Genomic DNA, 13,801 nt, shown 5'->3' with positions numbered 1-13,801 from the left:
CCTGATTTACATTGTGAGACTCTTCGTGCAGAGTTCCAGCCACACTGGCTTTCTTGCCCCTGTCTCTGCTAATGCTCAGACCGTTTTCTATTCTGACTGCTTGAGAGTGGTAGCTATTTTTCTTGCCCCTGTCTCTGCTAATGCTCAGACCGTTTTCTATTCTGATTCACCGTTTTCTCACCTTTTCTGACTAGAGATTTAGTTCAAGGCTCATGTAAAATTTCCTTTCAAGAAGTTTCTCTGATTCGCCCAGAGAATCCTGTTTTGTTTCTACAGCAGCTAGTGTAGTCCTCTAGGTTGACACAGATCTGTCTGTCTTGGATTATTGTTAACTGTGAATTGTGTTGTCTTTCTTGCTCAGTTGTGAATCTACTGACTTAGAATTTCCCTTTTGCAACTAGTGCATGACAAGAGTGCAGTATGTCTTTCTTGAAATGAACTCAGTATCTTTGTCTCCATGAAGGAAGTCTGAGCTCTTGTAAGTCCAAACAACGTCTTGTATCTTCTGTAGCCTCCTAACCAGCCATTTGACTTAGACCACGGAAAATAACAGAGATTATCACCTAGAAGCAATAGCTCCATCCTCATGATATCCATAGAGCTCTCACACAGGGTTTCTCAACATCTGCGTCATTGGCGTCTTCGGCCAAGTAATTCTTTTGTGGGGGCTGCTGTCCTGTGTGTGCACTGTAGGATGTGTAGCAGCATCCCTGGCCTCTACCCACTAGATGCTAGTAGCATCCTCACCCCAGTTGTCTCTAGATATTGGCAAACATCCTGATGGGCTGTGGGTGGGGGGCAAAATCGCCCACAGTTCAGAGCAACTGTTTTAAAGTATCTCTATAAATATTTTATAACTAATGAATATTGGCTCTGCAGCCCACATTTCCCCACAGACTTCTCGCCTGTGCTTTCTGCTTCAAACTTCATGCCATTTTCAGATCCCTAACCTCACCTATGAACCACTGCCTATGCCTAAGTCCCTTCCTTCAAAACCCAACTCAGTTCCTATTCATCAGTAAATCCTTCCCAGATTAGCCCTTTCTGCCCCTCTCTCTCGTTATTCTGAATTTTGCATCATTTTCTATCTTTCTGCACATCTGTGCTTACTGGTATATATTTTTCTTATAAGTGTCTCTCTGTACTGGCAGTCACTTACACTTGGGTCTGTTTTCCTCTCCTGTCCGTCTGACTCTCCTAGTTGAAGAGTCTGAGCCGAATGCTTATCTTTATGTCTTTTGTGTTATGCATGCCCAGGGCATTCATTTATTTGTTCAGCATATGTTCACTGATTATTTACGAAGCACTGGACTTAGGGTTTGTGGCCTCTAAAATCTGGTCCCTTAAGGAGCTTCCATTTTGGTGGGGTGTTAAGACAGATTGGCAAATGTGTAGCATAACACATGGTAGAGGTAGTGCATAGGCCAGCGCCTTGGAAGATGGGTAGAATTTCCTTGGGCAAACAATTTTAGGCAGAAGGAGTTGAAGGTCTCTTTTCATGAACAGCCATTGCCCTTCCATCCTTGGAGAGAGGACTTCGAGAGCCTCATTTTCCCTGCCTTCTCTTTTGTCACTTACCTTCACCCACCAGCAGCTCTCTTTTCTTCCAGATACATGCTTTTAGGCTCTTCCCATGGGCAGTGGTGACATAGAAGCTCCTTTACGGTCTTTTGTATCACATGCTACTTGGATCCATCATCAGGTTCATTTCTGGGGAAAGCAGACACGTCCATTTGTGTGTACATGCACACATGCCTGTAAGAGCAAATGGGACTAAGTTTTGGCCTTATTCCTGTTTGGAAGAATTTTATATTGTTGTGTAACCCCAGCACCCCAGTCTTCAGGGTCACTATATACAGATGTACAGGTTGTGCACTGCACAAACATACCTGGCAGCCACGATGGACTCTGACAGTCTCTCTTGTCCCAGGTAACAAGGTAGAGAATTTGGCTGAAGAGTGCAGACTGAGAGTGTCATACATATAAGGCTACACACCTTATACTTGGGGAAAAATAGCTACCACTCTCAAGCAGTCATCAATGACCCTAGGAGTTTGATGGGTTGGTGAAGAGTTAGAAAGCATCCTGGTCAGAACTGTTTATTTCTAATAACTTTAACCCTCTGGTCATGCGGGAAACTGAAAAGGCTGCAGTATGCTGTGTTTGTTTATAAATCAGCCTCCTAGAGCATTGTCCAAACGGTTCTTGGTTGAATAACGTTTATTCATTCACTTGTGGAGGAAAACTCAGGCTGCAAATGGGAACGTAAATGCTTTTCTAATAGATGGCGTTATCGTACTGCACAATGTCCCCGACTTTTAGATATTTAACTCATAAAGTTTACAGCACCACTTAACTGCATCTGGATTTCACATTGAATTTGGAAAGGCAAGAATCTCACTGTAATTTGCACTGACTGCCCTGTAATGGAAATTATGGCTTGGGAAACGTTTCAAATGACGTGTCTATAAACAAAGGAAAAGTTGATCCATTCAAAGGCCAGTTATGTCCAGTTGTAGGATTTTTTATTTTTATTTTTGAAAGGACCATTGCCGGCAAGAAATATTTATTTCGGCAGCTGAAGTAAACTAACTGTGAATTAAAAGTTGTCAGTTCATCAAAACTCAGTCCTAAAAGTGGAGTGAAAGTTGCAACAGAACTTTGCTGGGCCTTTAAGAAAGCTATAAAGATTGTATGGAGGCCAGTGTTGCAACTGGTTGGTAGCAATGGGTTGACTTCAGAGGATGAGCATTAAATGGTCAAAATGCCGGCCTAATGGGACTCAGGACTCAGGGCTTCTGGTCCTAGCCCTGCTGTTAACTGGGTTTGTGTAAATAGGCATGTCACTTAACTTTCCAAGCCTCAATTTGTCTGCTCCTTTGCTCCTGTCTCCCACCATTTATTTGTTCTGGTATATCTTCCGTTCACGTTCAAGACTTAACCTCAAATGTCTAATGATCACTCCTTGACTGTTCTTGGCTCCTATTTAAGACACTGAGGCAATAAAAACCTGATGGGAGGCTCTGGATAGAGGCATGGATGGAGCTCGTTGACCATAGACTTATCTGCAGGGAAATCACTTAATCAAGGAATTGCCAGATGTCGGCATCTGGTGACCTCGTCTCTGCATCCTCTTAGCTTAATCAGAGAGGAATCCTCCCGCCTGCCTGCCAGTGTTCTTGGGACAGTGAAGTAGGTATATTTCCACTCTAATCCCCTTGTTTTCAGCCATGTGTTCTCCCCACTCCCCCTCTATCTTCGCTGTGCTTGGTTTCCTGGTTCAGTGTCTCTAGATAATCAACCTTTTAAACAATTCTCCTGTTTTCAGCCCTGAACCTTCCCTTCCTTGCCTTTTGCAACACCTGGCACCTCCAAGTCCAGGGCCTCTCGGGGCTAGAAGCATGGGCCAGGAGGGGAACCCAGTGGGTTCCCCTCCTGGCCCGTGCATCTCCCCTGCTGCAGGCACTTGAGACTATAGCTTCCTCTACTCTTCTGAGTCACTTGTCACTCCTGTATGAGTTTTCCATCTTCCAAAACACTGGTCCAAACCACTTGTCTGCTGATGTCTCCCCTTTTTTTCTATCCCTGGAGAGGTTTTCATTCCTTTATTTCCTCCTTTAGTGGGGCCTTGGATGGTGAAGGAAAAAAACGCTTTTGATCAATCTGCCATGTTTGACCCCAAATCTTCCATTTTCTCATCATAAAATTAGTGTATCCATTTAATAACGATGATGCATCTCCTACATGCCTGCCCCTGAGCTGAGTGCTGGAGAGAGGAAAGAAATTGAGATGATTCATCTCTGAGAAATGTGGGAAGGGGAAAGGATGTGCCCAGCGTCTGCCTCTATGGTGACACAAGTGCGGGGACAGTGCTGGGGATGAGGTGATGCAGAAAAGGGAGGAGGGATGCACACGCTCAGCCAGGGATGTTGTGGAAGGCTCTGCTGAATAAACTAAAACTCTGTGATTTTGTGAGTTCAGCTGTTGGGGGGAAGACTGAGAACAGACTGTGCCCATTAATTATTACCAAGTGAGTCCACAGAAAAGTGGTGTTTCCATCCCAGACTTTCAGTATCCCTCATCTGGCTGGGTGGGCCTTTTCCTCTCCAGGATCTTCCGGGTCTGCCTTCCCACTCACGTCATCTCAGGCCTCCCACTGTTGCCCTCCACACAGAGCAAAGAGCCCAGCATTTGGAGGATATAGAATTTGAAGAAGGCCTTCTTGGGCAGGGGCGGCGTGATATCCTGTCTCCCCCTCACTGCTGCCTCCCAGCCTGCAAATAGCTCATTGCTGATAGAGGCCTCATTAGTCTTGTTGAGAGGTAGTATGGCTGGTTTCTGACATTCTTAAATTGGAAATAAATACAGGCATATAAATCCCAGCAATGTAGACTAGCTGAAGCACAGCCAGAGCCCATGAGCTCCTCAGTTAGCTTCTGTTAACCCAGCAAATAGAGTTTTCCTGGAAGCTTGAAGATAACGCTACAAAAGACTCAACATAGGTCCCAAGTCCAGGCAGTCGGTGGACATTGGTTCCCAACACCAGAGACAGCAGAGCTGATGAATACAGGCCTCCCTGATGGAACAAGGTGTGCTGTTTGCCCCCCTTTCATCGTGTTTAACTCTAGTTCCTATCCAGAAGGGTCTGAAGACTGTCCTTTCCTTATTTCTGCCGTTTGCTTGGCTTTTCTCTTAACTACTTGAGAAGTCATGGGAGCTGGTGCTGCGACATTGAGCCTTTTGCCATTTAATTGACTCTATAAAACCACAGGGCAGTAGGACCAGATGAGCTACAGCAAGCTTCCACTTTGTGTCTCGTCCTTACTGTAGAACTGTGTGTTCAAGCTATTACCCTGAACTAGGAATGGTAGAAGAAGCACATTGCTGTCTACTGTGGAGGGTGCTATGTTTTAGAAACTTTGAAGTTGATAGGTTTTTATTGCTTGGGTATCTTAAAATACATTTTCATATTTGAATTCCTTTATCTTCAGTCAGCCTGAAATCTGTGAGTGTGCAAGGGGTGATATGAGACAGAAAACAGTCAACTCTTAGTGGGTTTTTTTGGCTGTGCCCTGCCCTGCTGAGAAATTTTAGGTTCATCTTCCTGTCCCTTCTTTGTGATATAAGAGTGGTAGAGCATTGCTGTATGGGGCTGTAGGTAGCCGCAGTATGGGATGCTTTACTTTCTTGCCAGTTGCCAGTTTAAGGAACATTGTGTGGCCATGAAAAATTCAAGCGTTTCTATCCCACAGACCATTTACTGAGATGGATTTTATCTCTGGGCAACGGTAGCCAACGTTCCAGGTTCACCTTTTGACCAGTGCCGTAAACAAGCCAGAGAAATATCTGGGAGATTGTGCACTATGGCCACTGAACTTCATATCACATTTCTTATTGTAGCGACTTGTGCAAAAACTGTCTCGGTGGTGTGGCACGTGGCTTAAAGAAGTTGTTCTTGTTGTAGTCAGTAATTTCCAATGGACAGTGTTACTCTCCAGTTCATTCTGCTAATGACGTTCCATCTTCATGAGGAGGACGTCATCGTCCTGCTGTGAACGCCCGAGGCCCTTGTCACTCCAGTCCTCTCCTGTAGAGAGTTTTTAGCATCAGACAGTTACTTTTTGGTCAGGGAGGGAGAAATAATGAAGGCGGCTATTATACTTTTACTGAATGCGAAGTGCTCCACAGTGTAATTAAATCCATAAAATGGTGAGTCATGATCATTGCACGCCAGTCAGCCAGGAAGCGGGTGACGGAGCTGATGTCTATTCGCGACCAGCCCCTGATGCTTTTCCTCTGGTAGCACTTGTGCAGGCTTCTCCTGATTTGTGGGCACCAAGTACCTAATTTCATTTTAAGAACACGAAGCTTTCATGGATGCTCTAAAGGTTGCCCGAGGAAACATTTAATCTGAAAGAGATGTCTCAGGCCTGGTGGACATGTGTCTGGAAGTTCTACTTTCTTGTCGGTTACCGGGGTCTGCATTCTAGAAAAACAGGAGAATCCTGCCTGAGGTGCTTCCAGATGGTTTTGTTGTTGTTGTTGTTGTTATGGAAAGGCATTTGGAAGCTTCTGGAAGTCCATTTCACCGCTCATAATTTGAGGGTATGTGAGCATAAATCTAGCCTAGGTTATGGAAGATGGTGGAACAAAGAAAACAGTGTTTCTGTAGGCCAGGGATCTAGCAGTACAAACAGCCTCAGGTGCATATGTAATCATCGTAGGAGGCAGAGGAAATGCTGAGTTACTGATCTGTTCTCACCTGCGCTGCCAAAACCTCAAGACCCAATGTGATGGAGCCATTCAGAGAACCTTTGTCTCTTGTTTCAGAGTTTGGCTTTCATGGCTTGCGATGGCAATGACCCAGGAAGCAGGATTTCTGAATAGTGTGTCCCTGGAATTCTTGGCATAGGAAAAATAATAAAGTGAACATGAGATTCTTAACTATAACACCAATAAAAAAAATCGCCACTACTGTCCAGTTTTCGTCTGGGAGTGGAAAGCATTGTAAATTGATTTTGATGCTGTCATTTTTGCCACCTGTGCTCTATGCCACTGTGTCTGCACCCCCTACCCCCATCACCTGTTAACGCACTTTGGAGTTAGCATGTATATCTTACATCCACCATGGGCAGTAAACACTTCCTGTACCAAGGTGCTTGAAACAATATCTGTCATTACATCAAAGAAGGTGTTATTGCCAAGTGCAGCTGGAAGAGTTCTAATAATGAGATGGTTTTAAACGAGGTTGTAATGAAATCTGTGTGAAATGTCTGAACCTTTTTCTAAGAAAACAAAAATGTGTTCACGTTTCTTTACAGTCTTACTATAGAAACATTGTTTTTGCATATACTTAGCACAATCATTTCTCTACATGAGAAGTTTGAATATATTTCTAGTTGTTAAAAGTGCATTTTTTGGTGCTATGTTGGAGAAGCACTGTTAGGGAACTTTGCTCTGGTGTTGAATTCTCTCTCTTCAAGGGGGAAAAAAACCCTCTGATGAATGTGGTGTTTGTGGATTCTGAACCAGCATGAGAATTTCTGATTGAGAGTCTAGAAAAGTTATAATAAGCATACAGTTAAGAAGGAGAAGAGTTGCCCTCTAGAATGTGAATCCAAACCCAGAAAAGTATGCAGTGAATAAGAACAGTACTCAGTAGATTTTCAGATTGATGGAGCTTTCCAATGGCAACTAATTTGTTCCAGCATTGAAGTGAGCATAATTAACAGAGCCTTTCTTTCTTAGGCCGATTAACCACCAAAAACCATGCCAACATTGTAACTGTAAGCCGTGAAAACCAATATTTATGAGGGGGATTGTGCAAGAGTTTGTGTGACAGATGGACATTTTATCACTGTTGATGTTTGGAATTCTCTTGAAAAGTAATGCAATATCTTGTTATTTATGAATGAATGAACAAATGATGGTGCTTTGCTGACTGAGTTGTCTTTAAAAAGCGGTCTACTAAATTAATCTTTTTCTCCATTTAGCCTCTGTTACTTTAGGTTAGGTAGCCACATATATTCTGATGGGAAAGCTGAAAAGTCATAATTGTGTTTTTCTTTCAGATACGGATCCACGTGTTTTAGAAAAACAAGAATTACAGCAGCCAACCTATGTTGCCCTCAGTTACATTAATAGGTAAGCCATTTTCAGAATTTATAGCAACCTCATATCTGCCACATGTTTATTTTTTAAATGTATCTTTTTAACGGGGTAGGAAAAATGTTTTCAGTCTTCAGTTATTTACAGGAGATTATTGAAAATCAACTTCTATATGGAATTTTCTTGTTTCTGTGATGGGGAGAGGCAGGTTGTAGCTCTCTGTTCATAAGGCCGGAACGTGACTGATTTATAAGCTCATTCTGGAAGTAGTTTGCGTGCAGAGTTAGAATATACTCTTTTGACTTCATAGGGCAGTTTGGAGATGAATGGATTTATGTTTGAGTGAAACTTTTAAACCCTGGGGTGAAGAGGTGCTTTACGAATTCAGAACATTGTTGGAATATCAGAATATACCAGGACATAACAAACTGAAATAATTTATATCAAAGTTACTTAGTAGCAGTTCACCTTTTAGTAAAAACATTCTCAACTGACCCATCTGTGTTGAGTCACACGAGTTTTAACTGAAACTGAACGTGCGAGCACGACCTTAGAGAACAGTTTAGAACTTAATATATCGGGTCTAAAAGAGGACTTGTTGTTTCATCCAACTTAAATAGTTAAGGAGACAGGGATTTTTGACGAGAACCTGACGTCAACTGATGTTAGGAAAACACCCGCCCCCCCCCACATGAGAAAAAGACAAAGGAAAAGCGAAACTAATTTTTAATGGGAATGAAAAATTCTCGGCTGGTAATTCAGTGCTTGAATTTCTATTGACTGTCCCCCTTTTATATAAGGCAAAGAGTGTTTCTGGTTTCTTGGTACCAGAGCTGAGGTTCAGGATCTGAGGTGGAAAGCTGGGAATGAATTATCTGTACTGTTTCATTTTAATGCCTTTTCAGAAAATTTACTTAAATCTTGTCTAGAGAAGGCTTTGAATTGGAGTCACTGTGCTCAGCTTCAAGTTCTTTTATGAAGCATGTTTTTTAAAGGATTCATTAATATAAACATCTATTTGCATATCTTCTTTGGGTCTCCTACTTATCAGCCTTTCCTGGAAGTGAGATAAAATATCTAGTTTTTCATTAACCATAATTTTGGGGCTGTTTTAAGTAGAACACCTTCAAAATCACATCAAATACAAATAAAGATGTATGTGCTTATCTGGATTTCTCACAAAACCTGTGTTGTTTCTCGAGTTTAGCACAGGTTTTGAAAAGTCTTTAAGTATACATTAGAATTATGTGAAAGAGTTGTATGTGACTTAGCCTAGTAACATTGAGGAATAGGATAAATAGTCTTATAGATCAATTATGGTATCGAATAGGACTTTTTAATAGTGTGGCTATTGTATTTTTGGTAAAATATGTTACCTATGTATATACAAACGCGTGTATTACTAAGCCTTATTCTAATGAGAGTCTGTGAGATTTTCACATTCATTCTTCCTGTGTGTATTGTCAGCCATGTTGGCAACAGGGATCTACTAATTACACAGACATTACACTTACTAAAGAAAGAAAGATTCTGCCAGGTGTGATTTGGGACTCTAGTGAAGTTGAAGTATAGGGACAAGGGCCACAGACAAAAAACCCACCAGAGAACTTGAATCAAGTGTGATAGTTTAGTATAAACCGTGCAGTAGGATGTGCTTCAACCCTAGAGAGTCAGGGTGTGATCAGTGGGTGTGGACTTTCCGAGATGAGTCTTCTGGGTGTGGACTTTCTGAGATGAGTCTTCTGGAAGAAAATGAGCATTTAAAAAAATAACCTTTTATTATTATAGCCGTATATTGTAGAAAATTAGAAAATATAATCCAAAAAAAATTGTTTTTTATTAAAACGTCACATTCCCGCCACCCAGATATCACTTAACACACATTTTTCAGATCACTTTTTAAAAATACTATATAATAGCAACTGTACTTCAGTAATTAGTTAATAAATACATACATACATATATACATACATACAAAACAATATAATTTTTAACCCAAAGCTGTACATACTCTTTTGCAGCCTGCTCAGTTGTGCCACTGATCTCTACTTTTTCAGTACATTTGCATCTAATCTAATACCCTTATCATATGCAGGTTTCCCCAGGTGATCTAAACAAGTCCATTATTGCTGTTTGTCTAACCCAGTGTCCAATCCAGAACATCATATTGCTCCTGGATGTTTTGCCCCCCAAGTTTCTTTTAATCTGGCACAGTGACTTGTTGAAGAGATGGGCCAGCGTCCCACAGAATACGTCCGCCTTCTGGGTTTCCTTTAGGTTTTCTCCAAGAGACTATTTGGCAGGTTCCTCTGTGTCCTTTATTTGCTATAAGCTGGAAGTTAGATCTGGAGAAGATGTGTCTTGAATTGGACATGTTGTATTTAGAGGTCTGAGACAATAAAGAATTCACCATATCCTGTCCTAGCTGGTAGAGAAGCAGACGTATGTAGGGGATTGAGATGTTTATTCGTGATCTTTGAGTCAAGAGAAGGACTGTGTATGGAAGGTTGCCCAGGTTACTAACAGCCCTTCTCACTCGGGATCCCTCTGTGGACAGTGCTGCATACATAACAGGACTGAACACGTGGTAGACACTCTAGATATTGGTGTGTAGGTGATAAATAAACACCTGGTAGATGGAAAAGAGAGCTGAGCAATGGAGAGCTGCAAGGAGGGAGCCAAGTCTGGCCATAGGGGAAAAAAATGCTAAAAGGAGCCTTAAGGGGACTGGATACACTAAAACTCCTAGAGGAAAACATAGGCAGAACACTCTTTGACATAAATTGCAGCAATATTTTTTTGGACCCGTCTCCTAGAGTAATAGAAATAAAAATAAACAAATGGGACCCAATTAAACTTAAAACCTTTTGCACAGCAAAGGAAACCACGAACAAAATGAAACGACAACCTATGGAATGGGAGAAAATATTTGCAAACGATGTGACCAACAAGGGATTAATTTCCAAAATATACAAACAGTTCATACAGCTTAATATCAGAAAACCAAACAACACAATCAAAAAATGGGCAGAAGATCTAAATAAACATTTCTCCAAAGAAGACATAGAGATGGCTAACAGGCACATGAAAATATGCTCAGTATCGCTAATAGAGAAATGCAAATCAAAACTACAATGAGGTATCACCTCACACCGGTCACAGTGGCCATCATCAAAAAGTCTATAAATAATAAATGCTGGAGAGGGTGTGGAGAAGAGGGAACCCTCCTACCCTGTTGGTGGGAATGTAAATTGATGCACCCACTATGTACAATAGTATGGAGGTTCCCTAAAAACTAAAAATAGGGTTACCATATGATCCAGCAATCCCACTCCTGGGCATATATCTGGAGAAAACTCTAATTCAAACTCTAATTCAAAAAGATACATGCACCCCAATGCTCAGAGCAGAGCTATTTATAATAGCCAAGACATGGAAGCAACCTAAATGTCCCTCAATTACTACTCAGAATATTAGCTGTAAAAAATAAGGGCTTCCCTGGTGGCGCAGTGGTTGAGAGTCCGCCTGCCGATGCAGGGGACACGGGTTCGTGCCCCGGCCCTGGAAGATCCCACATGCCGCGGAGCAGCTGGGCCCGTGAGCCATGGCCGCTGAGTCTGCGCGTCCGGAGCCTGTGCTCCGCAACGGGAGAGGCCACAACAGTGAGAGGCCCGTGTAGCACAAAAAAAATAAAAATAAAAATAAAATAATGCCAGCAACATGGATGAACCTAGAGATTATCATATTAAGTGAAATAGGCAGAGAAAGACATATCATATAATATCACTTATATGTAGCTTTTTAAAAAAATGATACAGGTGAACTTATTTATAAAACAGAAATAGACTGACAGACACAGAAAACAAACTTATGGTTACCAAAGGGGAAAGAGGGGGAAGGGATAAATTAGGCGTTTGGGATTAACATATACACACTATTATATATAAAATATAATAAATAAACAACAAGGTCCTACTGTATAGCATAGGGAACTATATTCAATATCTTGTAATAACCTATAATGGAAAAGAATCTGAAAAAGAACATATATATATGTATAACTGAATCACTTTGCTGTACACCTGAAACTAGCACAACTTTGTGAATCAACTATACTTCAATTAAAAAAGAAAAGAAAAAAAATTGGGATAAAAAGGAGTCTTAAGGGCCTTTGATCCGGAAGGGAAACATATTGAAATTCACATGAAGCCAGTAAACATGCAAGAAGAGAGTAATAAAGGTTAGATAATAAAAGAAAGTCAGCTAGATGGCAATATCCTGAATACTGCAGAAAAGAGTACTTTTCAAAAAAAAAATTGAACAAATAAGGTTTTTTTTTTCCCCTTAAACCTCAGGGGGAAATAAAATCTTAACTTTGCTGAGCAGTGAAGACAGGAAAAGAATTAATATTTTTTTGCTCATATATCTGTTTATGCAACTCTGATTTTCTTTTGGGCACCTCAAAATTGAGTTGAAACTTTCTTTGGCAATAACACTGACTGAAATTGCAGAGTTAGGGTACTTAAAATGGAGCTAGCTTTTTGGATTAAAAAAAAAAAAAAGAACTGAGTGGAAATTGGAGAGCCTTTGTTTATACCTATTTTAAATTGCTTTACTCTCTTGAACATAATGTGTTGAACAACCTTTAATTCCTTTAAAAGCACATCTGTTACAACACCTGAGCAAATTTTAAAATAAAAATAGTTTAATGAGAAAGAGGGAGATTGAATGAATTAGTGAGGGTTGAAGGAGTAGTTCCAGGGGAAAAAAGATAGATATGGATTCTAAGGATAGGAAGTTCTGTTGATTTTGTGACGTTAGAAACAATGACAAGTTCATGTAATAGGAAATTTAATTGCTTAGTTTGTATAATATTTATACACCTGGCAAAAAGGTATAAAGGGCAAGAAGAAAAGCTAGATTTTGGATAGAGGAGACAATATAGAAGAAATAATACTAGAAAGAGCAAACATAACTCTTTTTATGTCTGAGCTCTATGCTAAGCATTTTTCACATTACTTAGTTCATTTAATCTTCACAATGACCACATAAAAGAAGTACTGTGATGATCTTCATTTTACAGGTTCAGAAGCTGAGACTCAGAGACGTTAAGTAACTTGCCCTAGGTCCCCGGCTGGTAGAAAGTGGAGTATTGGGTTCAGACCTGCACAGTTAGGCTCCAGACCTGTGTTTCTAATCGCTCTACAGGCTGCCTTGTTGGGATATCAGAGAGTAAAGTACTAGCTTAGAAAAGTAAGAGGAGAATGTTTAAAACTAATGATGAAAAAATCGGGTAGGACAGCTGGGCAGAGGGGATGCAGAAGGACATAAAGATGAGAGTAATTACCGTGCTGTAGATAATTGGAGGGTAACAACCTAATAAAATTAAACAGTACGAGACATCAGAAGCAAAAAAATTGCTATGAGAAAGGTGACCAGGAGCTCCTAAGTGATGTATTGCTTCAAGGAAACTGGCTTGAGCGTGCAGGGCACAACCTAGCATAGCAGGCTTCAGCTAGAGTGGGGAAGGATGTCCACCACCACCTCTCACCAGTAGGCAGGTGATAGGTGCGCTGCGGGGTGAAGTCAGGCATCTCCTTAGAAAGGTTGATGAGAAGCGCTGGGCTGCATCTGGGTATTTCCTTCAAGTTATTGTTATATAGTCCAGGTAGCTGCCTCGAGGTGACAAGATAGCTTATTAATAACTTGTGACTCCCCAGAAATGGGTAATTGGGACAACTTAAAGACATGATAATAGACATGACTATAGCTGTTAATTACACTATTTTCTCTACAAAATATGTTTGTATTAAAATAATTGAATTTTCCAAATTAACTTTTAATTTTTTAAATGTGTATATAATTTTGGTGTAAACTATAAAGGAATATCATGACTAGGCACAAATGGGTACCTTCTTGCACTCAATTCTTGTCATTTACTACCTAATAAACATGTAATATTCTCTCACTCCTAAACTACAGCTCTACTAGAATTCTCTTTGTAAGACTCCCTGCACCACTTGGCATAATAGTAGTTAGGCATGACCTCCTCTAAAAATGAATTTTTGTTTAGCTTAGTGTTTGCTATTAAACAGCAAATTCTAGTCCCTAGAATAGTAATTCCAATGGATGTTTGCCAGCTCTCCCCTCCCTCTCTCCCTCTCTCCCTCTCTCCCTCTCTCCCTCTCCCCCC

The 13,801-nt window shown here is 40.9% G+C and overlaps 1 protein-coding gene across 2 annotated transcripts in view; it reads left to right on the top strand.

Annotated features, from left to right (window-relative positions):
* JAZF1 (JAZF zinc finger 1) overlaps positions 1-13,801 on the top strand; it is a 336,892-nt gene that overhangs the window by 177,669 nt on the left and 145,422 nt on the right. For both annotated transcript variants that reach the window (XM_029233247.1, XM_029233246.1), the window contains one exon: positions 7,572-7,644. In XM_029233247.1, coding sequence (XP_029089080.1) covers positions 7,572-7,644 — 73 coding nt within the window. The remainder of the gene's footprint in view (positions 1-7,571; positions 7,645-13,801) is intronic.

The sequence above is a fragment of the Monodon monoceros genome, unplaced genomic scaffold (assembly GCF_005190385.1).
Source record: "Monodon monoceros isolate NGI ecotype Baffin Bay Population unplaced genomic scaffold, NGI_Narwhal_1 Super_Scaffold_2, whole genome shotgun sequence".
NCBI classification, from domain to species: Eukaryota; Metazoa; Chordata; class Mammalia; order Artiodactyla; family Monodontidae; genus Monodon; species Monodon monoceros.
Note: the sequence above shows the minus strand (reverse complement) of the source record. Positions and strands in the feature narration are given on the sequence as shown.